This window comes from Monodelphis domestica, chromosome 3 (genome assembly GCF_027887165.1).
Source record: "Monodelphis domestica isolate mMonDom1 chromosome 3, mMonDom1.pri, whole genome shotgun sequence".
NCBI lineage: Eukaryota > Metazoa > Chordata > Mammalia > Didelphimorphia > Didelphidae > Monodelphis > Monodelphis domestica.
In genome coordinates, this window is record NC_077229.1 from 478399148 (window position 1) to 478417256 (window position 18109).

General features: G+C 34.7%; 1 protein-coding gene across 8 annotated transcripts in view; it reads left to right on the plus strand.

Moving 5' to 3' along the window:
* The first annotated feature begins 4537 nt into the window (after nt 1-4537).
* Nucleotides 4538-18109, plus strand: part of CAST (calpastatin) — a 161282-nt gene continuing 147710 nt past the window's right edge. For 7 of the 8 annotated variants that reach the window (XM_007487240.2, XM_007487245.2, XM_007487246.2 and 4 more), the window contains exon 1: nt 4538-4580. In XM_007487240.2, coding sequence (XP_007487302.1) covers nt 4553-4580 — 28 coding nt within the window. In that variant the 5' untranslated portion in view covers nt 4538-4552. Of the gene's footprint in view, nt 4581-10474; nt 10542-18109 lie in introns of those variants that run through there. The other variant, XM_056824680.1, reaches the window with a different exon arrangement.

The following is an 18109-nucleotide window of genomic DNA, read 5'->3' on the forward strand; positions in this document are numbered from 1 at the left end:
AAGAAATGCTTTTTCATCTTATGTTTTTGCTGGTTGTCTATGTATTTTAGATATCATATCCTTGTCATATATTAGATACTAAGATCTTTTCCCAATCAATAATTTCCCTTCTTGTCCTAGCTGCATTAATTTTATCCCTGAAATAGCCTTTCAATTTCATTCAGTCAAAATGACCCATTTTATCCTTTTTGATTGTTTCTATCCTTCAGTGAAGAATTAAACCCCAACCCATAATCATGAAAAGTTACTTCTATTTGTTTAAAACATGATCTTTAATATTCAGTACATGCATTCATTTTCAATTTTTTGTGGAATATGGTATATTTAATCTTATGGTATATATAAATCTAATTCTTCCCAGATGGTTTTCCAATTTTTTAAGTAATTCTTGTCAAAGATGGAGTTCTTTTTCAATTAATTGATGTCTTGAAGATATCAGTAGGTCATTGATTTAATTATTTCTGATTCTTCCTTCTCTAATCTGTTCCAATATTTTTCATCAGTACCAAATCATTTTGATATTGCTTCTTTATAATACTATAATGTTATATAAAATACCACAATATAATATGGCAGAAAATGAGATATTAGAGGTGATATGTTATGACAATATAACAATATAGTTTGAATTGTGGAAATGCAATTTCTTTTTCATTTTAATCTTTTTTTTTTACTATTCCCCTTGATAGACTAAGTATTTTGCTTTTCCAAATGAATTGTTATTATTTTGTCTAGCTTATGATAGTTTCCCTTTGGTAATTTGATTGGTATAGTATTAAATTTATGTGTTAATTTTTATAGTATTATAATGTATGCTATGTTGCTAAGGCCCAACTATAAGCAATATACATTCTCTCAGCTATTTAAATAGTTCTTTAATTACTTAAGGAGAATTTTGCAACTATATCCATACAGTTACTTAGTATACTTTGGAAGGCTGAGAAATATCTCTTTTATGCAAAGTGGAATTTTAAATGGGACTTCCTTTCTATTATTGTCTCTTTGTTATGATTATATAGAAATGCTATTCACTTTGTGGATTTATTCTGTGCTCTGTGTTTCCCTTTCACTTATTTCACACTTGAAATGTCTTTCTCTTATTTTATTTTTGCTAGTATTTCTAGAACTATATCAATAAGTTGAAGGGGAAAGGAACATTCTTGTTTTATTCTTGTATTTATTGTGAAAATTCCTAGTGCTTCCCTGTTGATTATAATGCTAGCTTTTGGTTTTAGATATATTTTATCATATTTTAAAAAATATATCTCTATAATTATACTTTATAAGATTATAGCATAAATAAACATACTTTGTCAAAGGCTATTTCTTCATCTATTGTGATAATTGTGTGGTTTGTAACATTTTCATTTTAATATTAATTATGTGAATTACTTTCTTTTTGTTAACTATTCTTACATCCCTGATATAAATTCTACTTGATAACAATGAAGGATTTAGAAAAATGAATGGAAGTAACTTTTATGCCAGTATTTTATTTACAATCTTTAATCAATATACATGAATCATATTTGTTTTGTCTTTCTTTGCTTTAGCCTTCCCTGGTTTAGGCATCAGAGTGATATTTATCTCATAAAAAAGAGTTTTGTGAAGTCCTTTCTCAACTTTTAAAAGCAATTTATATAGCTTAGATATTAATTATTCTTTAAAAGTTCAATAGAGGGACCACTGGGTGGCTCAGTGGATTGAGAGCCAGGCCTAGAGATGGTAGATCCTAGGTTCAAATCTGTCCTCAGACACTTCTTAGCTCTGTGATCCTGAGCAAGTCACTTAACCCCCATTGCCTAGCTCTTACCACTCTTCTTCCCTGGAACTAATATACAATATTGATTCTAAGATTAAAAGTAAAGGGTTAAAAATGTTTTTTTGATTGACTTCCCTTATAAATCATTTCATTTCTTCTTTCTTCCTTCCTTCTTTCCTTCCTTCCTTCCTTTCTTTCTTTCTGGTCACTGAATTAGAAATTATTCATTTATATCCCAATGCCAAAGAATGTTTAAATTATCAAATAATTTGCTCATTTCACATGCCAGTAAGGTTATTCTTAAGATTCTTCTAACTAGATTTCAGCAATATGTTAACTGAGATTTACCAGAAAAGAATGTTAGTTTTCAAATAGACAGAGGAGTTAGAGACCAAATTGCCAGTATTTCCTGAATTCTGGAGAAAGCAAGGGAGTTCCAGAGAAGACATCTAGTTCTGCTTCATTGACTTTAAAGACTTTGTGTGGATCATGGCAAAATGTGGCAAGTCCTCAAAGAAATGGGAATACCAGCTCATCTTACTTGTTCCTTGAGGAACCTGCATGTAGTCCAAGAAGCAACAGTTAGAACTGAACATGAAATCAATGATTTGTTTAATATTGGGAAAGGAATATGACAAAGCTCTATATTGTCGCTTTATTTCTTTAAATGTACACGCAGAGTTCAACACGTGAATCAGACTGGGTGAATCAAAAGCCAGAATTAAGACCATCAGCAGAAATAGCAACAATCTGAGATATGTAGACAATATCAGGTGAAAGAGAAGAGTATTAAAGCTGGCTTAAAGCTTAACATAAAAAAAAAAAAACTAAGATCTCGGCAATTGCTCCCATCATTTTCTGGCAAACAAGGGGAGAAGAAATGAAAGGAGTATCATATTACAGACTAAAAGACTGTACAGTGATTGTAGACATGAAATTTGAAAATATTTGTTTCTAGGGAGGGAAAAAACTATGGCAAATCTGGACAGCAATACTAAAAAGCAAAAACATCTTGTTGACAAAGGTCTATATGGGCAAAAACTATGGTTTTTCAGGTAGCAATATATGGCCTTTAGAGATGTACTATAAGGAAAGTTGAGTACTGAAGAATCAATGCTTTTGAATTGTGCTAGAGGAAACTTTTGAGAGTCTCTTGGGCAGCAATGGGATTAAATCAGTCAAAACTTTAAAGAAATTAATTTGGACTACTCACCGGAAGATCAAATACTGAAGATGAAGCTTAAATACTTTGGCCATATAATGAGAAGACAAGGGATTCATTGGAAAAGACTCTGATGTTAGTAAAGATGAAAGGAAAAGGGGGACAAAGGAGAATAAAATGGATAGATAGTGTTATGGAAGCAAAGAATATGAGTTTGGAATGACTTTGGGAGATAATAGAGGGTAAGACCATGGTGTAATGAAAAGTAGGACATGAATGAACAATAGTAATAAATTATAATTTCCCTTCCCTTACATAGGTTTTCCTTCCTTCCTATTTGGAGAATTTATTGTTTTTATTGATATTGTTCAGTTTAATTACTATGTGTCTTGGAGTCGGAAGTATGGCTGGTTTGTTTCTCTGTTTTCCTGGAAATTATCTCTATGTTCTTTCCATTAGTACTTGGTTTTTATGTTCAGAAGTTCTGAACATTTTATTTAATTATTTCTTGAGTTCTAGTGTTCGGGTTGTTCTGATTTGTCATGTTCATCTGGGAGATCTAGATACATTGTCTCTGTGCATCTATCTTGGAGGTCAATGGCTTTTTCTTGTGTAGAAATCATATGTTCTTTTATCATTGTTGCCCTATGTTTCTTTTTAAAATGATTTTTATTACTGTATATTGGCATCATAAATCCATTTATTTTCTACTATTTCCTTTGAGAAACTTACCACCTTGGACTCATTCTCTTACCTAATATGCCACTTGAATTAATATTTCTGCTTTTTGACATTTTTATTTATTCCTAATGTCTTCTCTTATAGATTTAATTTCTCTGTTGAACCATTCTGGAATCTTTTACTTCTGTTTCACACTTTCAGGATTCAATAGGATTCATTAGACACACTTTACTTTTTCTTGTATTATTTGTTAAGAAAACTATGTACTATCTTTGAGGGTTCAGTACTCATCCTTTCTTCAGGTTTCAGGATATTCTCTGCTAAATTTAAATTCTATGCTTTTCCTCTAGGTTTTGAATTTTTTTCTTCTTTGAATCTTTGATTTTTCAGGTTTTGTACTTATACTCTTCTATCACTCATTTTTTGGATCCTTCTTCTTTGATCATTGGTAAAACCCAGGAACTAGATTTTAAATCTGTTCCAGCTTTATCCCACATGGAGGATTTACATTTCACTAGGCTTAGTCTCTGCTCTAAATAGCTTCTGATGGGGGAGGGGAACAGTTACTGGCTCCATGTGGGTTCCAGCACATTTCCATAAGGCCAGGTGCAGCCATTTATACTGACCTCTTTCCCCAGTATCTCTCTTGGTTCTCTTGCCTAAGCTAAATAAACATCTGCCACTTTTTGCAAAGTTGGGGGAGGGCAAGAAGGGTATTCCAGACTGAATCTATGAAGCTTTGGCTGCTTCAGTCTCGATGCTAGGTAAAAGGCAACATGCTTTCCCAATGCTACACAACTGAACAGAATCAGTAATTGTCTTGTGGATTTGGAAACAGAAAGGGGAGGGATTTATACAGGCAGACTCTGCAGCAGAAAAGAAATCCCAGTGTAGATCCCAGGCAAAATTCTATGAATTGGTTTGTATGTCCTTGCCTGGAGTGAAGCATGAAGACAGGGGAGAAACAGCTACTGAGTAAGCATTTTAAGGATTAGCATTTTTGGTTGTGACTTCACAGTGCTTTCATCTTGTACCTCAGTTTCTTGTCCTGTAGGCTGAGTTTCAAATTCTCTGCATTTGCCTTGTGATTCCTCTTTGTTTTTGCTTTGCTTTGCTTTGTCGGGATAGGACTGGAGTAAGTGAGGACTAAGGAAAATGTTTAACTTGCCATCTTAGAAATACAACTAATAACATTTCAAGTTGCTTTTTTAAAACTTCATAATATCTTATTTAAAGATTCCCTCATTTTCACCTCCTATTTACTTCTTAGATGTTGTACTTGTAGACAAGAAATTTTGGATGACTCAGTTTACCTCTGCCCTGTGAGAAACCTCAGTACCAAGCACCCCGGTTTTGGGGTTGAACTATGGACTTTAGAGCTGTTTGGGAACCCTTAGGTGGGATCTGTGGACATAGCTAATGTTAAGTGCCTTTTATTTGTTTTAGAGGCTTCCCTTATTGTTCTAAGTCTCCTCTCAGGAGCCCAGTTCCTGAGTTTGACCCTTGCCTTTGATGTGATATAGCTGCCCCCTAGGTGATACCCCTGAGTCTGTCTACAAGAGGTTTGCACCCTGTTTGTGTCTCTGCAGGCTTACCATCTCAATTTCTCTAGAAGATATAAAGGGACCCCCAAGTTCCATCTTTCTTCAGAGTTGGAAATTAGCTTGGTGTTTTCTCCCAGAGCAGAGTTGGCATCGGAGCTGGAATTTAGTGTAGTGCCTTCTCCCAGGAATACGGTTTCCAGAGTCCCCAGGGTGCAGACCCTGTGTGGTATGTGGTGCTAGACTCTGAGTGGTGGCCAGTGTTGGACCCTATCCCTTTTCCTGATTAAAGACTTCGGTTTTTCTGACTACTTTTTCTGTATTTTTCCCAAATTAACATAATAATGTCTATAAACTATTTCTCTGCCCTAATTTCTCTTTCCCCTTTCCAATCCATCTTTCACATGGCTGGCTTAAAAAAATAACTTTCCTAAGGAACTGGTCAAACTATAGTACCCTCTAATAAAAACCTTCAGTGTTTCCTCATTACCACATCAAAGTGAAACTTTGTATTTACAACTATCAAAAATCCAGCTTTGACCTGCCTTTACCTCCAAATTTTATCATATTCCTATTCATATCCTCTAAGTCAAAGCCAAATTAAAACACGAGCTATTCCACAATCTGGTCTTGTCTTTTTTGTTACAAGAATTAGCTGAAACAGCTCTTTCAAAGCACATTTCTCCTTTCAGAAGTCCTTAGCATCCTTCAAAATCCCAGCTCAGGTACCATTTCTTCTAAGTTCTTTCCAGATCCCCCAAACTAAAGCAGTTTCTTTTCTCCCCAGTCTTTGTCTTCTATTTTTTTTACATCTCCTAAAAGTATTTATGATTCTAACTTGTTTTGCATGTGTGTGTGTGTGTGTGTGTGTATACAACCTCTATGTCCTCCTTCTAAATCCCTTAATAACTTTTAAGCTTTTTGAGGACAGGTATTCTGTTATTTGACATCTTTGTATCCCTGACATCTATTGAAGTATGCTGAACATGGTAGATAGTCAGTAATTGCATAAGGTAGCCTGGTTAAAGAAGAAAGCCCTAGACTTGGAGTCATGAATTTTATTTCTGACTCCAACACTTGCTAGCTGTGTGACAATGGGTTAGTTGAGTTTTTTTCTTAATATTCTGGGCCTCAGTTTCTTCATCTGAATGAAGAATGGGAGTTATAGTAATTTGACCATCTGTGCACATCTCCTTCTTTCACCTTCAAGTCTTCTCCATTGTTGGATCATCATCTATTTTCTTTCAATTGAACACAAATACCTCCAAGACTCTATTCAGAGCACTCACTTCTCTATAAACTCTCTCTCTTGGCAAAATCATCCTCTTTCATCATTAAAATGATGCATACCACAATCACTATGAAGATGTCATGTATATCCACTCTAATCTTTCTCTTTAATTCCAGTGTCACATTACTAATTGCCTGCTGGATTTTTCCACCTAAATTTGCTGTTGTTGTTGAGTTGTTTGTCATGACCCCTATTTGGAGTTTTCTTGGCAAAGATACTAGAGTGGGTTGCCATTTCCTTCCTCAAGTCATTTGACAAATGAAGAAATTAAGGTAAATGGGGTTAAGTAATTTGTCCATGATCACACAACCAGTAAGTGTCAGAGGCCAGATTTGGATTTAGGAAGGTGTCTTCCTGACTCCATGCCCTGTATTCTCTCCATTGTTCTAACTAGCTGCCCTATCCACCTATAAAGTCAGTATCACCAAGGATCATACAACTAGTATATGCCTGAGACAGAACTTGAACCTAGGACTTCCTAGTTTTAAAGGCAGCACACCATCTACCACACAATACTGTCTCTCCATACTATATTATGCTGTTAAGTAGACACCTCTTGTTTAAAATTTTAAGGTATTTTTTTCTAATTACATATCACATTTTAAGATTTAAAATTTTTTTTTGATTTCTAAATTCTCTCACTCCTTCCCCTCTCCTTATTGAAAAGGCAAGCAATTTGATATAGGTTATATATGTGCAGTCATGTAAAACATTTCCATAGTAGTCATGTTGTGAAAGAAAACACAGGCCAAAACAAACAAACAAGAAAAATAAAGTTTAGCAAAGTTTGCTTCAATCTGCATACTGACTCCATCAGTTCTTTTTTCTGGAGGTGGATGACATTTTTCATCTTGAATCCTTTGTAATTGTCTTAAATCATTTTATTGCTGAGAATTATCTAAGATTCACAGTTGATTATGATACAGTATTACTGTTACTATATACACTGTTCTGGTTCTGCTTCACTTTGCACCATTTCATGTAAGTCTTTCAAAGTTTTTCTACCATTTCTTTTGAGAATATTTCAAATAGTTTACTATATAAGCCCTTATTTAGTGCTTCCTATATACCAGTCATGGAGCTAAATGCTTTATAATTATCATCTCATTTGATCCTCACAACAACCTATATTTTTACTCTGTTCTCATTGACTCTCTATCTGACTTACTGCAGTGATAGTTGAAAATATTTTTTCTCACTCAGTCCCAAACTAATCCCCTCAGTTCCTAACTGCAAAGCATTCAGGCCTCCTAGTCAGTAAATAGGCTGAGGTCATTCCATATGAATTGCCTCAGTTCTCCAGTCCTAGGTGTCAAAATTATTATATCATGTTCTCTATATCATTACATAATAGTAAGTATTTACACTTTTTAAAGGCTGATATCACTATAAATTTTTCTTTCCATCCCCTCTAACATATTTTAGGAACCTACTCCAGTAGCCAGTCTCTCTCCTAAATGGATCCTCCGCCTCTTTCTTTTCACTGATACCTTCCAGTTTGCCCATAAAAATTCTCATCTCTTCAGTTCTTTCACACACCTCCTTGTCATTATCATTCCATCCAAATTACCACTGTATCTCTCTCCTCCCTTTCATAGCTAGGTAAGGTACTGTAGAGAGAGATATTTTATCAATAATTTTGTTTAAATTGAAGCAAAATAATTCTCACCATTCTTTTTCATTTGCTAGTTGAATGAATGAAAATGAAATGAAGTTAGCCTGGCAGGACCTGTTTCTAATGAAGTCACTTGGCTCTTTGGATTAACCACTTCCCACTCTAGAAGATCAAATAAGCATAAATTTAAGGACATCTTATAGAATTATCCCTGGAATTTCAGTCAACCAGCCTATAATTCAAAAACTTTCCTCTTCTATTTTTTGAAATCTTCACAGCAAACCTCAGATAGTGGATATGAAAGATATGAAAGATATGTAGGGAATAGATTCAACTACATAAGAACAAGTTCAATTCCCAAATAAATCAAAGAGTCAAAGTCTATAAATATATAAATAAAGTACAAAAAAAGATGAAAGCCTTATGAAAGAAAAAAGAACTACCATATAAAAAGAATGCTTCACATTACTAACAAATTAGAGAAATGGACATTAAAAACAAATGTAAGATTCCATCTCACATCTATCAGATTGGCAAATGATAAAAAAGAAAGGAATAGAAAAAAAAGAAAGAAAAATGACAATTGTCCAAGGAGTTGTAGTACAGGCACAGAGCTATGAATTAATGTAACCATTATGAAAAAGCAATTTGTAGCTATCCTTAAAAAATCACTAAGCTATGCATACCCTTTGGTTCAGCAATACCACTATTAGGTATGGATGTCAAAGAGATAAAAGAAAAAAGAAAAAAGCCATATATAAAAAAAAAATCATTTATTTATTTATAGCAATATTTTTCATTGTAGCAAACAGCTGGAAACTAAAGGATACCCAACACCAAATTACAATATGTGTATGTTAGAAAATATTATAAGGAATGATAAAAAAAAATACATTCTGAAAAACCTAGAAAAGCTTTTGTGAACTGATATAGAGTGAAGTGAGCAGAACCAAGAGAACATTTTTTTTGTTAGCTGTAACATTGTAAAGAAAAGAACTGTGAGTCAAATCACTACTCCATTAGACTAATATTAAATTATGCTTTCTACTGCTTGGTAGAGAGATAATAGCTACAGTGGTTCTCAACCTTTCTAATGCCGTGACCCCGCAATATTATTCCTCATGTTGCAGTGACCCCAAACCAAAAAATTATTTTGGTGGCTACTTCAAAACTGTAATTTTGCTACAGTTATGATTCAGAATGTAAATACCTGATATGCATTATGTATTCTCATTGCTACAAATTGAGAGGTTGCAAACCGCTGGCTTAGAGGTACAGAGTAAGACAAACATTTTAGAATGCAGTCAATGTTTAGATTGGTTTTGCTTCACCATACTTAATTGTTACATTAGAAAGCCTTTGGAGGATGGCAAGATTTATTGGAGAGAGTTGGGGGGATTGGGGGGGCTGCTAATGATGCTCCCAAACAGGAAAAGAAGGAAAATAAGACCAATGAAACACTATTAAATGTATAGAAGAAAGGAAAATAAAGTTCAGAGAGAACAAAGACAAGTAGGGTAGTACTGATGGAAATACAATGTTTAAAAAAGAATACATATAATATATTTAAATCTATTTCTAAATATATATTTAACAATGTAAATAAATGTATTTTATGTTTCTAAATATAGATTTTAGATATATTTTAAATATTTAATGTTATTTAAATATGTTGCCAAATACATAAATATATTTCAATTATATTTCAATATCATCCTAAACATTCCAATAAATTTCTCAATATATATTTCAAAAATATCAATTTTAAAAGCTATATGCAGTAGATTTCCATATTATCATATATAATCTTCTTTCCTCATTCTTCTTATAAGAAAATTTTCAAGTTTGTTAAGTTCATAAAAAGAAAATTTCAAACTTAAAAGTAGAATTAAAAAAAATTAAAACAAATTAAATTAAAATCCACAGTTTTCCTTAGTAACTCATTCCACTCCTGACAACCCTAAAAGGGGTCACAAAGAATTGTACACAACTGAAACAACAGCCAGACCTAAGAGACCTAAATGTGGTCCCAGCAGTGTTGGGAATGTGGTGCCCTTTGCTCTTGGAAATTTGGTTTTTGTCATTCAATCATTTTCAGCCATATCCAACTCTCTATTATCATCCCATTTGGAGTTTTCTTGGCAAAGATACTAGAATAGTTTGCCATTTCCTTATCTAGTTCATTTCACAGATGAGGAGCTAAGGCAAACAGTTATTTTTTTGAAATATATTTAAATATATACACATGTTTTGAAATAAATTTAAATATATTTAAATTAAATTGAGTATATATTTAAATACATATTTAGAAATACATATAAATGCATATTTTAAAATAGGAAGTGAAAATGTTATAGTAAATATATTTAAAGTAGGAAATTCCTTTTGGCATTTTATATAAGTCTCTCTCGTTGCAGCCTAAACCCATTTGGTCTTGTTCTGCCCTAAGTGGAAAATAAAGAATAGATGCATTGGCTCACCATCTCCAGGTAAGATTCCTTCAGGTACTTAAACCTGATTGTTATAAAATCACATTTATCTTTTTTTCCCCTCATACCTTCAGTATTTGAATAGTTGAAATATATTAAATAGGTATCAGGTTTAATTTGTTTGTTCTAATATGTAATTAGAGAATTATCTGCTTTTTAATTATTGCAAAAATATTAAAGGTTTGTTTTTTGACAACAAATAAGATTATTTGTTTTTTACTTATCCTTTTCTTATTACTTCCTAAAACCCTGGTTATTCATTGTTTCTCAAGTTTAACCTTAGAAATGGAAATATATATTTAAATCATACTAGATAGATCCTAACATTGATATAGAATTGTACCTAAATTTTACAAATGAAAATCATTCATATTTCATGCTCAGAAAAATATTAAGTGCCTGTCTTCTCCCAGGCCTATCTGATACTTTCTCTACTTTTTTTACAACAAGGCATTTCAGTGTGATGACATTGATGGTGACATATGACTTATGCCTTTTTTTTTTTTAAATGACTAGAATCTTCCTATCTCAATCAGGCTAGGAGTACTTGGCCTACTCATAGCTGGTTCCCAGGCTTATTAGCAGGATTTTTGACTTGCAGTTTTGCCTGTGTTTAAGCAACTTCTGTGTGCCTCAGTTTCCTCAATTATAATCTTTAAAGGTTATTGTAAGGAGACCAGACTGTAAATTGCGAAAACTGTAAAGATAATTTTTAGTGTCTTGATTTAAATCAAAAATAAGTGGTCGCCATGGGAAAAATTCCCAAATATGAAAATACCCAAGTCAAATGGGTTTTATGGAGATTTTAATTAATACAAATGAAGGAATTAAGGAAAGGGAGAGAGAGAGTAAGTAGCAAGTAAATAGTATGAAGGGCCTAGGCCATGCCTAGGCCTGAGCCTTAAGAGAGACTAATCAGTCTTTAATCACTCACCACAAGATTTGTCCCACCACTGCGAACTCCCAAACTGAACTACAAACTAAACTACAACTACAAAAACTCCACCTCGAGCTTCTTTCTTTTAAAGAAAATTTTCTCTTGTGTCACCTCCCCTAAATTTTCACATCTACCAATCACAGTAGACATTTTCCCCAGGACTGACCATTCTTAGTTCACATCTTTTTTTATCACCTTCTCTGGTTAGACTAAAACTTCACACCTCTTTGCTAAACTTGCCTTTTGTAAGTTGCTTGACCTTTTAGTGATTAATTTAACCTTTATAGGTACTTAGCACCCTTTTGTATTAGGTCTAAAAATAGACCTAGCTTAAGGTTCTAACTTTACTATAAGTATGAGTTAGGGACTTTCATTGTTCCATCAGGAGTTTACAACTTTATCTTCCCCTGAGGCACTAAGTATGGGTGGAGTAATGTTAAAATTCCCAATACATTCCTGATCAAGTACCTTCATTTGTTACAATAAGGAAATAGCCTTAACCAAATGTTCTAAGATAGAGTCTGAGCAGTTTTAAGATTCACAATTCCCTGACCTATAGTAGGCACTATTTAAGTGCTTATTCGCTTTTCTCTTCTTTCTTTCTCCCTCACCTCCCCCCAACACTCTCTTCTTAACTTCACTCAATTCCTTCCCTTTATCTTGGGAAATGGGGTCCCAAAACACACACATTCTTTCTCCATCAAAGAAGTTCTTGTAGATTCAGGGATCAGGAGGGGAAAGTTGAGGTCCATTGCCCAAAGGATGAATGTATCTGGACTCCAAAGCAATGTGGAAATATGGAAATACTTTATCAGGGTTCTTATCACAAAAAAGTCCTAGAAGTTCAATACTCAGGATAATCCTATGTTCAGGGCTATCACCATATGCATACACAGGAAATAGAACCATGCAATTAAATATGAAACTCTGAGAATTAATTCCTGTTCCTGAAATCTCGGCAGTAAGTGATTATAGATTCCTTCCCTCCAACTTGCCTTCTTCTGTTCCCAGGGTTCTCTTGACTAGATTTGTGCTATAACAGATTTAGAAGTTCCGTTTTCTCTGAAGAGAGTGGTTCACTGAAGGCTAGAGAGAGCTTCAAACTCCAAATGTGCCATTTCTTTCTGGCTCAGACCCAGATCAGATGATTAATAGGATATAATTCTTACTATTGTGAATACATATATGCATACACACATATATTCATATGATAACATAAATGGTGCAATACATGACTTAACATCTTTTTTTTTTAATAACTAAAATCTCCCTATTTCAACTAGGCTGGAAGTGCTGTATATAGTATGTGTGTAGACACATATACACCTACATATATACAAACATATATTTACATATGTCATTCTATATTATACCCTATAGTATGATGAATCAGTTCAATCATTTTCAGCCATGTCTGACTCTTCATGACTCCATTTGGGATTTTCTTTTTTTTTAATTTTATTTAATTAGTCAATTTAGAACATTTTTTTCCTTGGTTACAAGAATTATATTCTTTCCCTCCAGTCTCCACCCCTTCCCATAGTCGACTCACAATTCCACTGGGTTTTACATGTGTCCTAGATCAGAACCTATTTCCATGTTGTTGTTTACACTAGGATGTTCATTCAGAGTCTACATCCCCAGCCATATCCCCTCCACCCATGTATTCAAGCAGTTGTTTTTCTTCTGTGCTTCTTCTCCTATAGTTTTCCCTCTGAATGTGGATACTGTTCTTTCTTGTAAATCCCTCTGAGTTGTTCAGGATCACTGCATTGCTACTAATGGAGAAGTCCATTACATTCAATTATGCCACAGTGTATTGGTCTATGTGTATAATGTTCTCCTGGTTCTGCTCCTTTTGCTCTGCATCAATTCTTGGAGGTCGTTCCAGTTCACATGGAATTCCTCCAGTTCATTATTCCTTTGAACACAATAGTATTCCATCACCAAAATATACCACAATTTGTTCAGCCATTCCCCAATTGATAGGCATCTTCTCGTTTTCCAATTTTTTGCCACCACAAAGAGCGTAGCTATAAATATTCTTGTGCAAATCTTTTTCCCTATTATCTCTTTAGGGTACAAACCCAGCAGTGAAATGGCTGGATCAACGGGCAGACAGTCTTTTAGCCTCCTTTGGGCATAGTTCCAAATTGCCCTCCAAAATGGTTGGATCAATTCACAACTCCACCATTAATGTCCCATTTGGGGTTTTCTTAACAGAAATACTGGAATGGATTTCCATTTCCTTCTCCAGTTCATTTTACAGATGAGGAAACTGAGATTAAAAGGGTTCGGTGACTTGCCCTGGATCCCCCTGCTAAGAAGTATCTGAGGCTGAATTTGAACTCAGAAAGAAGATTCCTCCTGACCTGGCATTCTATCTACCATACCACATAGCTACCCATATATAATGTATGATTGAACATCTGTTACTCTAAAAAAAAGAACTACATATCCCAAGAGCCCACTGACTTCCTGTCATTACGTACTTCCTGTAGACAGAAAATAAAGGGTTGGAGGCTCCAGCTCTCTGATGTAGAATCAGCATTGATGGTGGTGAGTGGGGTTGACTAAAAAATGGCTAACCAGCCATGGGCACATGGTCTTTATTTTGTATCTTCTTTATTCCTTGATTTCTAATGATCAATAATAAATCTCTTAAAATATATATTGAGATTTAATTTTAACTTTTACAATAATGTATACAAAGACACATATATATGTAGATAGAAAGACAGATAGATAGGAAGGAGGCAAATAGATAATATGTAAGATAGATGAAAAGATTCATTCTACTTTACTCTCTACCTCCCAAAACATATAGGATATATAGAAATTCACATAGAAATTCTCTACCTCAGTGGGCAGGTCTCCTCTTGATTTTCACTTACTTTCCCAACTTGGGTTATTAATGTGGACCAATACTAACTCTGTTTTTTGCAGGCTGCACAGAAAAATTGTTTAAATTGCTGTGACATATGAATAAGTCATTTAAACACAGTAAACTTCTTAACTATAGACAAATGTCATGACTGGTCATTAATATGACTCATTCTAGACTTTTACAACCACACCCAACCCACATTGCACCTTACATACTTTGTTCAGATTTAACTCCAGAAAAATCAAGTCTATGTGGCAAAATTGTGTTTGAGAAATATAGTCAGACTGACTTCCTTTTGCACTTTAAAACCTTTTCCTTCTAGTTCTCTTTGACAATTACCAATTCCTAAAGATCTTTAACAGGCAGCTAGGTGGCACAGTGCATAGATTGCCAAGCCTGAAGTTAGCAAGTCAAGAAGAACTGAGTTCAAATGTGGCCTTGGACATCAAGTAGTTGTGTGGCCTTGGGCAAGTCACTTGACCATGTTTACCTCAGTTTCCTTATCTGTGGAAGGAAATGACAACTCACTCTAGTATCTTTGCCAAGAAAACCTCAAACGGGATCACAAAGAATCAAATATGACTAACAACAAATAGATCCTTCATATGTGAGGCAACATTGTGTATCCAGAAAAAAAAACAAAACTATGAAATTGGAATTTAAAAACCTGGTTTTGAAGCCTGTCCCTGCTATTTGAAATTTACATAAACTTTACATTTTTCCTATCTATTAAACAAGGGGCCTGGACTACATAATCCCTAAGATTTCTTTCAGCTTTTTAAAGCCTGTAGAATTATATTGCTATTTTGTAGGACCAGCACTACTTCAGTCATTTTTTGTGGTTAATTTACCAGGTAAGAGGTATCTTGTGGAGGACAGAGAAGTGAACTTGGAGTCAAGTAGACCTAGGTCTGTATTTTTCCTCACATACCAGCCATATGGCCCTGAGAAAGTGATTTTAATATCCTCAAACTTCAATTTTCTGCTCTCTAAGATATGAACAATGATACCACTTCATAAGATTTTTTGTGAATTTCAAATGAAATCATATTCATAAAGTGCTTTGCAGTTTCCAATGCTTTGTAAAGATGGGTTATTGTCATATATGGAAAAATTGAAATTTGCCTCTTTAAAGAAGGGAATTTCAACTTCCTGAGACCCTGTTTCTTGGGTTTCTGGGTTTCTTTCTTCTTAAAGAAATTTTTCCCTGTGACCCAACTTTATTTTCATCTGCTTCTATAAAGAAGAATAGAAACGGATAGACTGAAGTAATTGTTGGGCTAGAGTAGATAGAGAAGGCATATTGAAGAAAGCATGTCAAAGTGAAGGTGGAACTAGGATTGCATATCAAAGGTGCAGGGTGTCAGACACCACCAAAAAGGGCATCCCGTGGAACATGCTCAAACTTAACCTTCCTGATTCCAGGTAACCACATGAGCACTTTGAGGTCTATTTTCAGCCATGTGGAAACCTGGTACTCCTGGTCTTTTAGTATGACATGGCATTTCTTCTTTCTCGCCCAATGGGTGATAGCAACAGGAGGGCATAATGCTATGGCCATTGCAAGAAGAGACAGCTCTCACCTGGTGTTCTTGTACTTTGACTTCATTCCAGTGGTACTATTTAACTCTAAGACTTTCACTCCAGGATTATAATAATGGTAAACTAGGTACAGCTCAGGGGATCACATGTAGTCCACAATAGTCCATTTCCACAAATAGCCTGAATCATATTAGAATGTAGTTATTATCTAATTTTAATTTATAGATGTATTAATAAAAAAGAATGTGTAAACGTATGATTTTCCAGTTCAATACATAGCCCATAGGGATCCTGATAGATGTTTTAGTGGCCCCCAGTTTTATATGAGTGTGACACCACTGATGTAAGTATAAACCAACTTGTTCTTTGGGTTCCAATCAAAGTTTAACAAGATGAATAGTGTAAGAAAAGGATGCCTAATCTCCCTCAATAGAGGAGTAAACCTCATCCAAATCACAAGCCTTAATACCGCACAAAGATTGGGTATAGTATTCCAACTACTCCCTCTGACCCCCTACCCCATGGGACTGACTGTGGTTCTTCAATATTAGACACCAATTAAGGATGATTAAGTAAGATTGTTTACAGTTATTGCAAGTCCTCAGAATAGAAGAGCCATAGAAATAATTATAAGATCCCCAGACCAAAAAAGACTTTGAGAGATCATCTTCCTTTCCTTAAGCAAAAATGTTCTCTCTCTCTCTCTCTCTCTCTCTCTCTCTCTCTCTCTCTCTCTCTCTCTCTCTCTCTCTCTCTCTCTCTCTCTCTCTCTCTCTCTCTCTCTCTCTCTCTCTCTCTCTCTCTCTCTCTCTCTCCTTCTGCCACCCCTCTCTTGTTTTAAGAGGTTTCCAAGGAGATTACACTGCCTTCCTATATGACACATCCTTTTGTTTAACAATTTCTGCTTTTTTATTTTAAATTTTCTTCTCTCAGAGACTTCTTCCTCATTTCATTTCAAGCTTTTGTATAACATAGTTCACTTCATTTTATCCTAAATGAAGGAGGGGGGGGTGTCCTAAACTCCTTCCTCTGGTTTTCAAAGTCTTTTGGAATTTAGTCTCATCTGACAACTGGCATTATTCCTATCAATCACAAAGTAAAATTATAGAAGATAAGTAGATAGTAATAAATAAATAAGAAGTAAAACCCCACAGAATTTTAGTTGGAAGGCCTCTCAGCAGATATCCAGGTAAACTCATACAAAAATAAAAATCCCACTAAAATGTATCTGATAAATCGTTCTGAAGCCTCTGCTTGCAGAGTTCCAGTGAAGGGGAACTCCTTATCATTCCCAAGTCCATTAGCACATATTTATGAAGAGCTTAAAGATTTACAAAGTTCTTCTTTCATAGCAGCCCCATAAGGTAGGTTGTTGTTATGTCCTATTCTTCATGTCCCCATGGACCATAGCTAGCTATCCATAGGATTCTCTTGGCAAGGATGCTTGAGTGTTTTGCCATTTCCTTCTCTGGTGAATTCAGTGGATCCTTTTGTCCTTTAATCAGAGGTTGAGTGACTATGACACATACATATCTAGTATGTGTCTGAGGTCAAATTTGAACTTGGGTCTTCCTAAGTCCAGGTCCAACACTGTATACACTGAGTGACCTAACTGCCTCCTAAAATACAGAGAAAGGTTTAATGATTTGTCCAAAGTCATATAGCTAGGATCTGTCTCAGGCTGGATTTAAATTCAGTTCTCCTTGACTCCAAGCCCATTGCACTTTACCCCTGAGCTACAACTGCCTCTTTGGGGTAAGTATCATAAGTACCATCTTAGTTTGAGGAAACTGAGTGACATCTCAGGTCACAGAGCTAATGAAATTGAAGCTGGGATTTGAACCCAAGTCTTCCTTAATGCTTAATCTAGCCCTCTTTCTACTATGTTATGCTACCTACAATTATTCTCATCATTTTATTTTCTATACCTGAAAGAGTATCTTCTACAGTTAACTTTTATTAAAAAATATAAATATGAGTAGTATGGGAAAAAAGAAGGAAAAAAGGAAAGAAAAAAGTATCATGAAATCAAGCAAATGGTAAAGGGGGAAAGGAGAATAAGACAAGTAGAGGGTAGCACCACTTGTTTTCAGATCCTCGTCACATCATGCCTTCACTCTTGAATAGCCTTTTAGGTGATCTGGTTTAGCTTCAAGTTTCAGATAATTATTCTACCTTCTGTTAAGAACTCTTTCTTGGTAT